General features: G+C 58.5%; 1 protein-coding gene across 1 annotated transcript; it reads right to left on the bottom strand.

Moving 5' to 3' along the window:
• Positions 1-1,385: 1,385 nt before the first annotated feature.
• On the bottom strand, positions 1,386-14,670 carry ANKRD34C (ankyrin repeat domain 34C). The gene is made up of 3 exons (XM_030317199.1): positions 14,332-14,670; positions 6,608-6,814; positions 1,386-6,297 (listed from the first exon to the last, which is right to left on the bottom strand). The coding sequence occupies exon 3, from the start codon at positions 6,253-6,255 to the stop codon at positions 4,675-4,677; it is 1,581 nt and encodes a 526-aa protein (XP_030173059.1). The 5' UTR covers positions 6,256-6,297; positions 6,608-6,814; positions 14,332-14,670; the 3' UTR covers positions 1,386-4,674.
• Between the last annotated feature and the right edge of the window lie 262 nt (positions 14,671-14,932).

Here is a 14,932-nt window from a genome sequence, read left to right as displayed (position 1 = left end):
CATTACGTTTTTTACTCTGTGATGTCAAAACCCCCTGTCCACGATCAGTCCAGGAAATTGGATCACAGAACCACCTTCGGCTGAGGATGCCCGGTGAGAAGCGTCCGACACTTTTCCCTGCGTTGACCTGCTCTGGTATCATCATAGCTGTCAAGCATTACCCCCTTTCATTCCTTGAGGTCTGTTGCTTACCCTGACGACCTCCCCGGGGGCAAATGCCATGGGTGACGCTTCTGTCCTTTGCACAGTGCATGCTGTGGGCTCTAGAACACCCTTGGGTGTGAGAAACGTCTCGCTCCTTTACTCTTCTAAATCTAGTTAAGAGTGATCTGCTCCCCTCCCCCCCACTTAACAAAGACGGTACGAGTGCCCATGTCGTCCCAGGGGAGCTCCCCGCGCCCGTCTCCTGTAGGCCTTCGATGCTGCACGGAGTTCCGGTCCCCGGGCTCTGTCATCCACAGGCTCACTGGCCACGCGGATACATGTGCTGTCTGAGCTGCAGGGTTCCTGCAGGGCCAGTGGCTCAGATGCCCCCTGCCCAGCCTGACCCCACCCGGCCCCCGCCCGGCCTCGCAGGACGCACCACGGACCACTCCCCTCTACCGTTTTGTTCTGGAAGGGGGCGAGGTCCGCTCAAGGGACCCCAAACTTCCAAGCCTTTTATCAATCCTGGGAATGCGCCTCCCCCCACTCCAGGTGGGCCACTGTGGCCTTACCCCCCCATCACTCCTCCTCCCCCCGCAGGGTCCCTCGTAATCTCTCCTCAAAGGATTCGGAAACTCGTGGGCCTGCTTTTCCTGAAGATAGAAGTGGGGAAGGGACATCCCGAAGCCAGTCCTTTTTTGTATTTTTGTTGACACAATTTCTTTCAACCGTCTAGGGGAGGTCCCAGAGGTAAGGGTGGAACTGTCCGGAGAGTCAGGGAGTGTGGATGAAATTCGAATCGCAGAACTCTGGACTTTAAGGGACAAGGGCTAGTCCGTTGGATTCTTCCGCTCTGCCCCGGAGCAGGACCTTGTGTAACACTCGCCGACACTAGAAGCAGGGCCCCAGCAGGGCCAGCCCAGCGACTGCTAAGTCCCCACAGGTGGCGTGTGTCAGACAGCCCCAGGGGAGGCCCGAGCAGTGAGGCCAGAGGAAGGAAGCCCAGCTCTCCCAGGGGAAACGCCCCTCTCATCCTTTGCCCCTTTCTAACTGAGAGCGAAACTCCAACACTTCACTTACACTTTTGTGTGAGCAAAAATTAATTTTCAAAATGATGAGTGTGTAAAATATTGGGTGTCTGCTAAGGTAGACGTTATGGGGCGGTCACGTCAACCCTGTCGTAAGGAAAAGGTAATATTTATCGCTGAGATTTCACTACAGAAAAACGGAAAATGCTATTGAACGATTGCAGAGTATCTTTTATTGACGTGTTAGAAATGCCTAACAGTTCCGATACATGGATTTTGATACATCTTTGAGCACGTCGTCGGCTTGAGGCTAGAGTAGAACGCCGTAGAGAACGAGCTCAAGCAACAGGGATACGTCCAAAGCACCAACACAGAGGCAGACGGTCAGACACAGCCTGCGTTTTGCAGGATACCGTTCACTGGATGAAATTCTAAGAGAATTGACAATGATTCAAACAAACAAGTAAAACAAAAACCGGCTTTGCAGCGTCTGGAAATTAAACCGAAGTCCCAGACTTTAAACTTTAGACTCGTGTCCCATATTTTGATAAACGTTCCGGAAGGTCTCAAGTGGATGGGTTGTTAAAACCACAGATGGCAGCGAAATTCTGTAGTGACGCCAGGATCCCGAAAAGAAAAGCTAATCTCCGACCTACGAAGCACATTTGAATCTAAAATATGCTTTTAAGAAGCATCGTTGTGAGGTTTGTTAACCTGGACAAAATCGCCTACTTATGCACGAACCAGGATAAAGCGTTGTGGTGGGCACACCAGGTTGGAACGGCCTAATTCAGCTACTGCATCGTCAAACAGGGATGAGACAGGGACGATCCGGTGACTGTCTAGAGGAAGGCCAAGGGGAGGGGCACAAGTGACCGATGCAGGCGGGGAGTGCCGTGACAGCGCCTGCCACAGGCATCCGGGGACGGACAGGTCGCTCCGGCTGAGTAGCTACCACGTTTCGCGTTTCACCTGAGCTCATCGCTATGGATGTGCCGTGCTCGCTACCAGGATGAATCGGGCTTTCCGGTCTTGGCTGAAGGTTCAGACAAATGCTCGTGTGCAGCGCTGCTCCCCCACAGTTAGATGCAGGGCTTTCACCAGCACGAACGACGCTTGGAGAGCACTGGCCGCACGTGCGTGTGCACACACGTGTGTGTGTGCGTGCGTGATGTGCTGACAACAGCGGTTGTCTGTACGGTTCTCTCTGTAATGCTTCGGAGGGTTGTTTCTCTGCCGCTCATCGTGTGCCTTTGGTAGGAACCATTCGAGACTAAAGGGCCCTGGAAAGAACACGGATTGTCCACACTAAACCAAGTCCGCGAGCCCTCGGTTTGCGCGAGTTTACGAGCTTTTCTTCCCTCCCTGCAAGGAGCACAGGGCCACGGGCACTTCCGTTTGTGTTTGCCGGGAATCCTGAGAGCCCGACCACAGTCGTCCTACAGAAGCACAGTTCGAACGGCTTCGAGTGAGGGGCAGGGCCGAGCCAGCCAGACCGCGTGCGGCTTCGTGGGTTTTGACTTGTTCTGGCACCGCCTTCTCCTGGAGCGGCGGTGATCAGCCGAGGTGATGGCGCCCCCCAGCGGTCTGACCTTGTCTGGAGCCGTTTCTGGTTGTCGCAATTCGGGGGAGGATGCTGCTGGCATCTAGCGGGTGGACCAGGACAGCCCCCACGGCACAGAACGACCCAGCGTAAAGTGTCAGTGGTGCCCAGGCTGGGCACGGGCCCGCCCTGGAGGAAGCATCAAAAAATGAACATTTGGCTTCTCTGTGAGCATCGTTGGTCGTCAGCACTTTTGTTCGGGATGCCCCGGTAAGGGTCTAGCAAGTGTCGTCGCAGAGACGCTATCGTGTGAGAAGCGGATGCGGCAGAATTTACTTTACGAGTGTACTTGGGGCTCAGGACTACGGAACCACGGAGGAGCTCAAGGAGACACTTGAACTTTTCAGCTGGACTTGACTGCGTTCTGTGTGGGGTATTACGTATGACTTGTAGATTCTGAAGCCTCAGAGGCCTGGAGATGTGCGGGAGACCGGGAGACCGGGCGACCCCTCCTCGCCCCGGGTGCGGCACAGCCCATTTTGCAGACAACCGAGTGGAGGCTTAGAAAAGCCGAAGTCCCCAAGCTGGGAAATGACGGAACAGAGTTGCAAACCCAGACCTCAGAGCCTCTACTCCTTCCTCCACGGGAGGCGACCCCCAGGGACCACGTTCTTCCAACCAGAGAGCACACGAATCTGAGCAGCAGGAGGGAAAAATGAACGGGAAAACGACCAGGCCCGTCATCTGAAATGTGGCCCCGTCACACCAAGCGTGCTAAGTCTCTGCTTCCCTTCCTGGGTTTGTGCAACGGCTGGAAAGCGTCACCCGGCTTATCTCTACAAACCTCCCGCCACGTAGACACTTCAGATAATTCGCAGAAACCGGATTTCTCTGGAGTTACCCGGACAAGAGCAGGGGAGACGCCAGTCTGCACCCCCGGAAGTTTTCGGGCTACAACACCCGATCCACTCCCCGCCACTCCCTCCAGCCTGAGAACCTCCCACTTGTGCTTTCCGCGTGTGCGCGGCCCAGCGCTACGTATCGTTCTGGCTTTGGGTGGGTGGGGGGTTGTCACCGACTTTTCAGAAGAACAGGCAAGAAACAGGTCTATTCTGGAAACCGAATCACATTTACCTCCAAATTAATTACCAGACCCTGGCTGTGTCTTCCCAAGATTTTGGCACGGCTCATGTCAGGGCAGGCGGATGAGGCCGACTTCACATCTGACGCACCGATGACGACGGCACATCGGAATTTGGGGGACGTGTAGTTGCATCTGGGGACTCATAGCACATCCAGATGAGCACGTGAACACAGTGTGACAGGGGGGTTTGGGAAGACCGTGACCGTGCCGAGCAGGACACTGCCCCATGACCCGGTGACAGGCAGCCAGAGCCCCCGTGATGGGGGGGGGGGGCCTCCCCCCCTCCCCGCCTTCTGGTGCTTCTGATGGGGGCTCTGTCCCCCCTTCTCCACCTTGGGCTGACACACAACACGCAGCTTGCCAGATCTCAGGGGCCAGTTTCGAGCTTTTGCACACATGACAAATTCTAAAGCCTCATTTCCTTTGTAGGCACTTTATAGATTTAGTACTAAGGGCATGCTTCCACTGCCGTCCTGGGATCTAAATTCTAGTTTGTCTGGTGGAAAGGAACTGAGGTCAGGGGCCTAGATCGCCGTACCACCTGCGTTACTCTCAAACCCCGAAGGTTTTCTTCCCTCGGAGAAATTTATTTTCGGTAACCTCATCCCCAGAACCCAATTAGCCTGAGCCCTTTCCAAGCAAACCCGTAACAACCCACGATCATTTCAGAAGGGAAGCGGGGCCTTGTTCCGTACCCTGTGAGGCGGGCCGCACAGCAGCACAGGGGGACGGGCGGGAGGAAGAGGGCCCACGCGGCTGTGTTGGTCCGGATTACGGTGCCTGTCGTCGGGTACGTGGAGACCCTCTGGAAGTGTCTAGGCCATGATCTCCTCAAAGCCAGACAGCTGTTTCACATGCTCGACCTGCATGGAGTGCCTCCGGAGTAGTTTCTTTTGACTCCTCGAGTCAGCTCTCTTCGGTGAGCTGGGAGCCACGGGCAGCATGGATTTTAGGCCGCTGGCAAGCGGAGAAGAAGGTTTGCCGCCGGGCCTGATATCCGGGATGGGTGGGTTCAGATTTACGTTTAAAGGCGGAAGGAAGCCGGGCCTGGTGTGCGAGATGCGGTCCAGCAGCAGAGTCCCAGAACCTCGCCTTTCCAGAAGAGGCGGTGGCCTGGGGCGCGCCGAGCTGGGGGAGGTGCTGGGCGCCGCGTCCAGGGACTCGCGGGAGCCGTGGAGGAGAGCCACGTGGGAGCCGTTCGGCCTCTTCCTCTCGAGGGGCCCTTTGCCCGACTCCAGGGAGACGGGATTGAGCTGGTCGGCCCCTGGCTGCAGATCGAAATCGTACGGGTCATTTTCCAGCCGCTTGCGGGACACTGCTGGACTGACTCCAGGCTTCTCCTGCTCCACAGGGAGAGTCCCCCTTCTGGCCACACGAGGGTGGGACGCCTGGCCCTTGTCGTAGGCGGCCTTCCAGGATGCGGGTGCCGGCGAGGCTGGGATCTTCAGGATCTGCTCTGTGAATGTGGGGAACAGGGCGGGGTCTTTGCCGTCGATACTGCTGGCTCTGGAGAGCGGCCCCCTTTTGGGGAAGGACACGTCGCTAATGCTCTTGATGACCTCGCTGTCTGTGCCCACGCCGTGGGCGTCGTCCTGACGCACGTTAGCAGCCAGCACGGACGGCGCAATCAGGCCCCAGGGTTCGGACTGGAGCCTCTTCAGCTGGGGCAGGCGAGCTCTCTTGAGGTTCCCAACCTTCCTGGTGGGTGACCCAGGCTCGTTGAGAGCCTTGGCGGTGTGGCAACCACTCGGATGCCCCGTTTGGACGCTGAAGAAGCCGTCCTCCCGCTCGCTGGGCAGAGCGCCCAGGCCCGGAGCCTTCAGTTCGACGTCCGAGGGAGACGCGCACAGTGGAGGTGACCGTCTGTCTTCCACTTTGGGTGACGGAGGGACGTTAAGGTACCGTTTGGCGGTTTGGGCGCCCGCTGATGATTTATCTGTGGTGATGATAATCACCTCCTTCCCTTTGGCTTTGCAGGCGTCGAGGAGATGTCTCAGGGCGTCTTTGTCATCCGCGTGTATTGCGTAAACCAGAGCCGAAGCCCCCGTGCGGTCCTCGAGGCTGGGGTCCGCGCCGTTCTCCAGGAGCAGGGAGACCACCTCTCCTCCGGCCCTCCTGATGCAGGCGTGGATGAGGGCCGTCTTGCCAGACTTGTCCTGGATATTGGGGTCCGCCCTGTTGTCCAGCAGGTACTTGACCATCTTGGACTTGCTGATGCTCTGGTGGTCCACGTGCTTGGTGATGCAGGCCACCATGAGAGCCGTCTCGCCTTTGTCATTGCTCTCGTTGATGTAAGCGCCCCCTTCCAGGAGGAGTCTGGTCAGCCTGAGCCTCCCCAGCCACACAGCCTTTAAGAGTGAGTTTCCGTCGGTTCTCAGTTCAGTGTCCTCCTCCATCGCGCTGGCCTCCGCGCCTCCGAGCCACCGCGGCGACCAGACCTAGCGAGGGAAGAAGAGAGAAGCATGGCGTGCGTTCTGGAGGGGCCCGGGTGCTGATGGTGCGGCTGTCACGGGGCTGGATGCAGTCCTGTCCCCGCCTGATCCCGGGTGAGGCCACCTCGGCCGCATCGTCCAGCTCGCCTGCGTCCGTCTCTTCATCTGTGATGTGGTGGGAGGGACGGTGGCGGCCGCCTGGTGAAGCCACGCTGGGGGTTACGGAAGAGCGGACAGAAAACATCCACGCAGGACAGCAGCTGACATGAACCCGGCAAGCGATCGCACACGCGGGGGCTGCCCGCCCCACACTCACCTCAAATGCCGCTTAGGAAACTCCGCTCCATGCCCACGGGCACCTGCGTCCCACGAGGGAAGGTGTGTGTCCCCCCGGGTCACTGCCGCAGCGCCGACATCGGGCAGCGAGTCACACCCCATGGGTCACCTCGTAGATAGCGGATGCGCTGTTCTCCCAGGCGGGCATCCGAAAGGCCGGGAGGGAATCCACCAGAAACACGGGTTACTATCGCGATCGGGGAGCAAGCAGAGAGAGAATCATCGCAAAGCAAACTCAACCTCGCGGCAGCCCTGATGTCACAACCCTCCCCTCCTCCCCCTAGTCTTCCAGAATAACGCCAAATACCGGCCTTCCCGTGGGCAGGTACGAGGCGGAGGGCGGACGGGACCGCACGTTGCTCGCAGGCGTCACAGGGCACAAAGCTCAGGCTGCAGCCTCCTCCGCCGGGGTGAGTCTGCGGCCTCCGAAGGCTTTTCCGCTTTCGTCCTCCCCGCGGCCGCCGCCCGGTTCCCGCACCCGGAGCCTCCAGGCCGGGTGTTGCCGGAGAGCCTTCCCCGAATTCATTCGGACAGGCGGGCCCCCTCCCTGGCCCAGGCGTCTGCCGGCACAGCCCCTCCACGCGGACTCCCGTCCCTCCTGCCGAGGAGGGGCCGCCGTTCCCAGGGTTCCTCGTCGCCCGGTGGGCACCACGGCTTCCCGACGCCACTGCCGCGAGCGGCGGCCAGCGGTTCACAACGTCCACCGGCCCGGAAGTCAGAGCCTGGCTTGGCCGAACGTGAGAGAGGGATTCACACCCCTCACAAGCGTTTCATACGCTCACAGACACTTGCTGTTTGTTTAGAAGGCCCAAACCGCACTCTCCCGTACACGCACACGCGTACGCACGCCTCGACGTCGCTCTCTTCCGAAGCCACGACGGCGGACGACCCAGCTCGTCTCTCTGCCTCCAACCGCCGTGTCTCGGTGTGATCTCGTTGCTGTTGTGGGTGTTCCCGCGAGATCTTCTGCAGCAACGTGACCACCGTCGCGAGTCTCTGTCTCCCCGTGCTTCCGTCTTCAGCCTCCTACGGGTCTGTGTGTGTGCGGGTGTGCACACAGGTGTGCGCATTCACGTGTGGGGTGTGCGTGCGGGTGTGCACATAAGTGTGAGCGTGTACGTGTGTGCGTGTGTGTGTGCGCGTGCGCACACACGGGCGCTGGCCTTTCCCTTAGGCCCCACCATCCCTGCTCGGCACTGGCGCTGCGCACACAGGGTCAGGGTGTCGAGGTCTGTGTGCGGCTCTGGACGTTTGCAGCAGGATTTCCGGGCGCTACATAACGGAGCGGGAACGTGCAGTGAGGGTGCGAGGTCTCCGCTCAGCGAGGGCCCTTCGTGTGCTGGCGCATCGCCCCCAGGGCCACCAGGACTCCCGCACACACCATCCGTCCGCCTGTCCACCCAGGGCTCCCACGCCTGCACGCACCGCCTGTCCGTCTGTCCACCCAGGGCTCCCGCGCCCACTCACCGTCTGTCCGTCTGTCCACCCAGGGCTTCCCTGCTCCCCGCACGCGCCGTCCATCTGTCCGTCCACCCAGAGCTGTGCGCCCCACACGCACTGTCCGTCTGGCTCTCAAACGCCCCGCTCGCTGTCCCCCTGAGCCGCTTTCTAACTGTGAGGTCTAACAGAGACCCCGCTCTGTTCAATTATTCACCACCCTGCAAAGCTGGGCTCAAATGTTCCTTCCTTTCTAATCGAGAGGAAAACCACTCAAGGTGGAAGAGAGCCGAGTAGAGTTACAACCGGCTCAGCTCCAGGCTGTATGAACACCTCCCACAGATCACGTCCTTCCCCAACCACGAATGGCCAGTAAGCACACAAACAGGTGTTCGGCCTCGTGGGTAGTCAAACGAAACCAAATCAAAGCCCAGTGAGATACCAGGAGGCACGGTGTCCAAATTAGCATGGCTAAAATTAGCCAGCCTGGCAATGCCCGGGGAGGGACGGCAAGCAACGGGACCCAGTGGGTGGGAGGACGAGACCAGCGCTCCAGCGGGTAATTCCGCATCTGGGTTCTGTCTGTGGGAGCCCGGAAAACACGGCCACAAAGTCCTGCCGTCCCAGCGTGCACACCACGCGCCAGGGGCCAGTGCCCCCCCGCCCATCAAGAGGAGGGGTCAGCGTGTGACCCACAAGATGCGGCAGGAGTGACTGTGACTTTCGAGGCAGGGCCTCCGTGGGCCTCCCAGCTTCCAGTTTGCTCTCCTGGAGCCCCGCTGCCTCATAAAGACACATGGGCCGTCCTGCCGGGGAGGACACAGGGAGCCCCAGCTGACCGCGACCGTTTGGGCGAGGTTGCCCCGGACCCCTGGTAGTTACAAGTGCAGGCAGGACCCCGGGCGAGGCAGCAGACGTGCCCAGAGCCTGGTCCAAACTGCAGAAACACGCACAAACAAGTGGTTCTGGTTCTAAGCCACTCGTTTGGGGAAGGTTCGTTCATATCAATAACTACCGATAAATCTGTGCAGCGAAGCAGGTACAAAAGCGTTCCCGACAGCACTATTCACAAAAAGCAAAAGCGAGACATCCTGCGATGAAGAAAATAAAGAAATTGTGCCGTATTCATACACTGGAACGCTATACAACACTAGGTACTCTTTCTCACAGACTCACACTCACAGACCCCCCACACAGACATACACACACTCACACACACACTCACACACACACGGTTGATAACCGCATCTCCTGGATTCCTTGATACTTCGCCACCTTCTGTGCTGAGCCCTGGTGTGTTAATCTCCTGGGCCAGCCCCCTCCCAGAGCCTGCCCCCCCCCCCAAACCCCCAGGGCAGGAACACGGTCTTCTCTCCCTCGTCGGCTTCGGGGTAGTTGGAAGGAGGATGAGGAAGAGAAAAGGGGAAGGTCATGTGGGTGGACAATCGGGTCCTCCCTCCGTGTCGCGTGGGGGGCCGGCCACGTCCCTCAAGGTCGGGGGTGGGGAGGGAGGGGACAGCACGGGACATCTAGCTGGTGCCTGTCTCCCTTCGTTTGCGGTCAGGAGCCACCTCCTGCCCGGAGCCCGGCCTTGTCCCTAACCCCCGCTGCTGAGGAGAGAACAGGGTGGAGGCCAGGCATTCTGGTTGCTCCCAGCCCATCTACAGGAATGACCTTCTCTGTGCGCGGGGAGCTGCTCCTCGTATAGCCTCCGGCCAGCCTTCACCGTGGCCTCCCAACGGAAGTTCCTTACGTGACACACACGCCAGGAAACAAACACTTGTGTGAGGACAGGACCAGACCCTTCGCTCTCCTGCCGCCTGCCGCCTGCCACGCGCCGCCTGGCGAGGCCTCGAGACCCACTCTCTGCCCGGGGCCCACTCCCCGCCTCAGGGCTTCGGCCACCGCCTCGCCTCCTGGCCCCGGTGGCCTCCTCTAGGCGTGCCCCCTCCCCACTGCGTCAGGCCGGGGGGGCCCAGGCCCACACCTGCGCTCGGCTGACCGGGGACTCGGTCTCCCCGGAGGCCTCCAGGTGGCGAAGCCACGCAGCACAGAAGCGTGGGCGCGTTCACCCTCTCCAGAGCGTATGTGGACCGAGAGCACGTGGCAACGGGAGGTAGGTGCCAGGCAAACTCTTTTCCTTGTCTTCCGCCAGAGCCTGCTCTTGGCGGATTCCAGGCTGCGGGTGGGATGCGGTAGATTATCCGCTCCCACAACCCAGCAAGCCGCGCTCGCTGGCAGGCCGTGGCTGGCTCAGTGCCGTGCCCCTCGTGTTTGCTCCGCTTGTCATTCCCTCACTCCTCCCCCCGCCCCCCGGGGTCTCCTAACCCCATAAAGCGTTGATGAACTAGCTCGTGTCTGCTTATGACATGTGCACTAATTTCTATTATTTATAACAGAGTAAGCCTTGACTGACACACTGGGATTACCTGCCCACCCATCCATCCATCCATCCGCTCATTCATTCGCCACCATATAAATGTTGAGGGTCAATACACGTGCAAGGCATTAAGAACAAATAAGTGTGTGGAATTCAGGCTTGGAAGGTCCGGCGGGAGGCTGGAGGTCACCTGGGAGCCCCTGAGAGATGAGGACGGTCAGAAGCGGCAGTGCGAGGACGCTAAGGAAGCATGAAGCCGGAGATGTATTCAATAGTGACCGATCGGATGAGGGCATCAGCCAAGAGCTAAGTCACTTGCATTTGGGCATTTACCTCCTGCTGTGTGTGCATCACAGACAAACGTCAGGAACACCTAATGCACGAAAGACCGCGTGCCTTTCAGGGCTTCCCAGCCTGTCGGAAAGAAGGAAGCAATTCTGACCCAAAGGGGCTGACATGTGCCCAGAATTTTGAAACCCCGTGCACTTTGACTGCCCTGGGCACCATGTTTTAAAATTAGCAGCCCCCGAGTGGGTGTTTTTCTTCCCTGTGTTTCAGAAGAAGAGTTAACGGAGAAATGAGCAGAATGTGCCTGGTTCCTCTCCTCTTGTCCCCCACCCAGCCCGCCCCTTCTCCCGGTCACTCCTCACGGCTGTTTTCTGTCTCAACCCCACCATCATGGGGTGGGCACACCTCCCAAAGGCACAGGGACTGGAAGAGACACACCGAAGACTAAAATATCACCAACGCCAGAAAAAAATAAAACGATGCTTTCTCTGATGGAAGGGGCGGGTGGGTGGAAGTGATTACCATGTTCGTCCAGAAGCCCTGGGGCTATTTTACCGTCCACAGAATCATGAAAGTCTAAGATTTCCGAGGCTGCGAGGGGCCGTGTTGTCCAGTCGTTCCCAATTTAGAAATGGGGAATTTCAGGACAGATCGAGTCCTTTATCTTGCTGAACCCAAGCTCTCTCACTCCCGTGCTGCCCCACATCTTTTGCCTGAGCAGTGTAGACCAAGGCTGCCCAGTAATGGGCCAGGGGCCAAGTGCAGCCCACAGGGGCAGGTACGTCTGGCTTGACTGGCATAGTGTTTTAGTTTTGTTTCAGTTTGAATATTTTAAAACGGATCACTCATTGTTCAGTTTGGCAAAGGCCCTGCCACTCTCTGTAGTCTTACAACTGACCCAATTCATACATTCAGGCTACTTTCCTGGTCTTTGTAGGTATGTGGGTCTATGACACTGGGTGTATAAGTAAAATGCTTGCGACACAAGTCATGATGCTGTGTCTGTGTTGTCCCCATCACCTCCTAGCTTCTTACCTCTACAGGTTTGTTAGGACTCTCTGATGAGCTACCAGATGAAGCCCTTTGTGTAAGCTTTAAAGCAGGGTGTGCTTCTGCAAGCCATTATAAAAAGGTAACCAACAGGGCAGCCGGAGGGGGGTGGTGCTCAGTGGCTTCAGCGTCCGACGTCGGCTCAGGTCACGATCTCACGGTTCGTGGGTTCGAGCCCCGCGTCGGGCTCTGTGCTGACAGCTCGGAGCCTGGAGCCTGCTTCGGATTCTGTCTCCCTCTCTGCCCCTTCTCCACTGGTGCTCGCTCGCTCGCTCTCTCTCTCTCTCTCTCTCTCTCTCAAAAATAAATAAATGTTGAAAAAAATTTTTAAGTTCATATCTAAAAAAAAAAGTGACTCACAATTATTTCAGTGCAGATAAACTACCATGTTTTGTCTCCTCCTCCTCGAGTCACCTTGGCATCGGATTTCCAGCTGACCTTGCCGTGTTTGGCACCATGGTAAATCGGAGGATTGAGGCACTGCTGCATTTGGTTCCAAGTCTACCTGTATTTGACCCCCGTGGGAAAGGGAGGCAAAAGAGCAGGGTCCACCGGCACCTGCAAACGTCTGCAGAGCACCTCCTGTTCCCAAGGAAAGAACTGGGGACACACATGACCGTACTTAGAGGCCCAGGGTTTCTAGGACTTTACAATATTCATGCTTTGTGTTCATCTTGTTTCTGGCTGTGGCCTTAATCTTGTTTCTCCCCTACTTTCTCAATTTGTGTTTTTTTTTTTTTTCCAGTTGAAGGATGTGCTGTATTCACGGCAGTTTCAGTGAGATCAGCATCCCGCTGTCACCACGTTTGCACACGTAAGTTTGCACACAATTATATCCTAATGAATCTCAGCTACTTCTGATACGTGTCCACCTGACCTCTTGTGTATCTTTATGAAACATCACTTGAAATTCTTTGTGGAACAAAATAAAAGATAATGGTTGAACATGTTTTCGGTTGATCACCTGGCTCCAGCTGGCACGGACAGCGTTTCTCTAGATGCACTTCAGGTCCACGATTGCCCCGTAATCCAAGCTTCTGAGGGTGCACGGTCGTGGTGGGGCCATGGTAGAGAAGCAGGCCACCCGGGTTCTAAGCTCAGCCCTGCTACAAGGTGGCTGTGAAATCAATTGCTGGCCAGCAGCATTTTGCCCAATGCACAGAACTCCGTCTCTGCCTTCCAAGGCTGTTGTAAGGGTCAAATATAGGCAATAGGGAAACACTCTTCAAAGTCCTATAGATATTTAAAGGATTATCATGTTGCATTAAACTCATCCAGGATCCTACCTCTGAGCCCTGATCTGGGGTACTCGGCCCGCACCCCAGGGCCTCTGCCATTCATCACCCAACCTCTCCCTCTTCCAACCACCTGCTCCCCATTTCTGTCCTCCGCCCCCCAACCGCGATGGGCCGTTTGCTGAGTTTTCCCACATACAGATCTCTTTGACCACCCTCCCCCACACGTTTGCAAGGGAAGCATTATGATCTTCACCTTACAGATACAGAGCCTGCCGCACAGACAGGTTGTGCGATCTTGCCCAAGCGCGAATGTTTGTAAGCTGCAGCTTGGCTTCGAACTCTTGGCTCCTCTGAACCCAAGTTAGGCGCCTTCGCGGAGGACATTCTGCCGGCTCAGGCACACCTCCCCACTACCGCCACCTGGCGTGCGGTTTACGGGCGCAGCCACACCACCAAGTGGTCGTACAGACTCGGACGGGTTTACTTGGCCTCCTGTGCTCCCATTTTCTGATCCGCAGCACACGGATAATGGCACACAAGCCCGCGGCGCGCGTCACAACCGCAGAACGCAGGTGGGGCGCTTAGCACAGGGCCTTGGCCCAGGTGAGCGCTCCATAATGTTAGATCTTGAAGGAGTTTGGGTGCGCCTTTCAAAATCCAGGAGGCCACCGCGCTCGGCCATAGCATTCGCGGCAGCTTGGGGATATTGTGTACCCCGCCTCTTCCTTCTGCAGCCACGGAAAGCAGTTAGAGGCGGATCCGACGCAGAGCTCCGCGTTAGCGTTTCCGCCCCGCCAAGGGTGGGGGCGACGGCCCGGGCTCTGCGCGCTGCCCGGCGCTGTCCGAGGTGCTGGACGCCGGCGGGGCGCGCTCCACGCCGCCGGCTCTGTGCGCAGCTTCCAGAAGGCCCTGCGCGGTAAGTGCGTCTCCATCCCTGCTCTGAAATGCTCACCTTCAAACTCACAACCTCTCACCACCCTGTCGATCCTCAGAGGTTTCTGCAAACATGTAAGCTTTGCTCCCCCTTCAGGGTCTGCAGAAATCCAGACGCCTATCACCCAGCCCCGCTCCGCAACCCTCTCCTACAAAAATCCAGGCCCCTGCGCACCTCACCCCCACGCGTCAATGCAAAAATGAAAAATGTAAACCCGTGTTCCACACCCTTCTCCCACAGTTTCCTGTGATAAAACCAGACTTCCCCCCTCCAGCCTCCCACTCCTGCCTGCGGCTCAACAGCGTGGGCTGACTTTTGGGGAGCGCAAGATCCCTCTCGCACAGTGAGCCACCGGAGACCCCTGCGGGTGCGCTTACCTGCTGGGGGTGCTCACCAAACGAGGCCACCTGAGTGCAGGCCACCGGTAGCGTCACTGCTCCAGAAGCAAAGTCAGGGGCCCTCGGCTTGGCTTCGGGCCGCTTACCGAAGGGCGCTGCCGGGCTGACCCGCGCGGGCGCTGGGTTCACGCCGGGCCCCGCGGGTCCTGTAGAATGACTTGCCCGGAACTTCAAGGTTCGTCAGTAAAGCCTCTGCGTCACCCCTCGCTTCTCCCAGTTCAAGCGGGAACACGGCAGTTTCTTTAAAGAGAAAGGAGGAGGCGCGGAAGACGACGGTCTCGCCCAGCTCTGGTTTGCGGGTCTCCTGCGCAGCCCGGCCCTGCGCGCCGTCCCGGGGCCCCGCCGGCTGGCTGGCGAGCGCGGCCGCCCGCCCGCGCCCCGAGCGCGGCCGTGTGGGCGTGGGCGCCGGGGAGGAGCGAGCACCGCGGGGGCGGCGGGGGCGGGCAGAGGCGCCCGCCGCCCCGCCCGCACCCCGACCGCCTGCTCCGCCCCAGCCGGGTGGGGGCCCCCGGGCGTGGGCGCGGCGACCCCGGGGCCGGTCGAGGGGCGCGCGCGCCGCGAGCCTGACGCCGCACGTGCC

The sequence above is a fragment of the Lynx canadensis genome, chromosome B3, assembly GCF_007474595.2.
Source record: "Lynx canadensis isolate LIC74 chromosome B3, mLynCan4.pri.v2, whole genome shotgun sequence".
Classification (NCBI taxonomy): Eukaryota; Metazoa; Chordata; class Mammalia; order Carnivora; family Felidae; genus Lynx; species Lynx canadensis.
Note: the sequence above shows the minus strand (reverse complement) of the source record. Positions and strands in the feature narration are given on the sequence as shown.

Excerpts from the sequence above, each read along its gene's own strand:
- ANKRD34C (XM_030317199.1), bottom strand. The coding sequence starts at position 6,255 with ATGGAGGAGGACACTGAACTGAGAACCGACGGAAACTCACTCTTAAAG.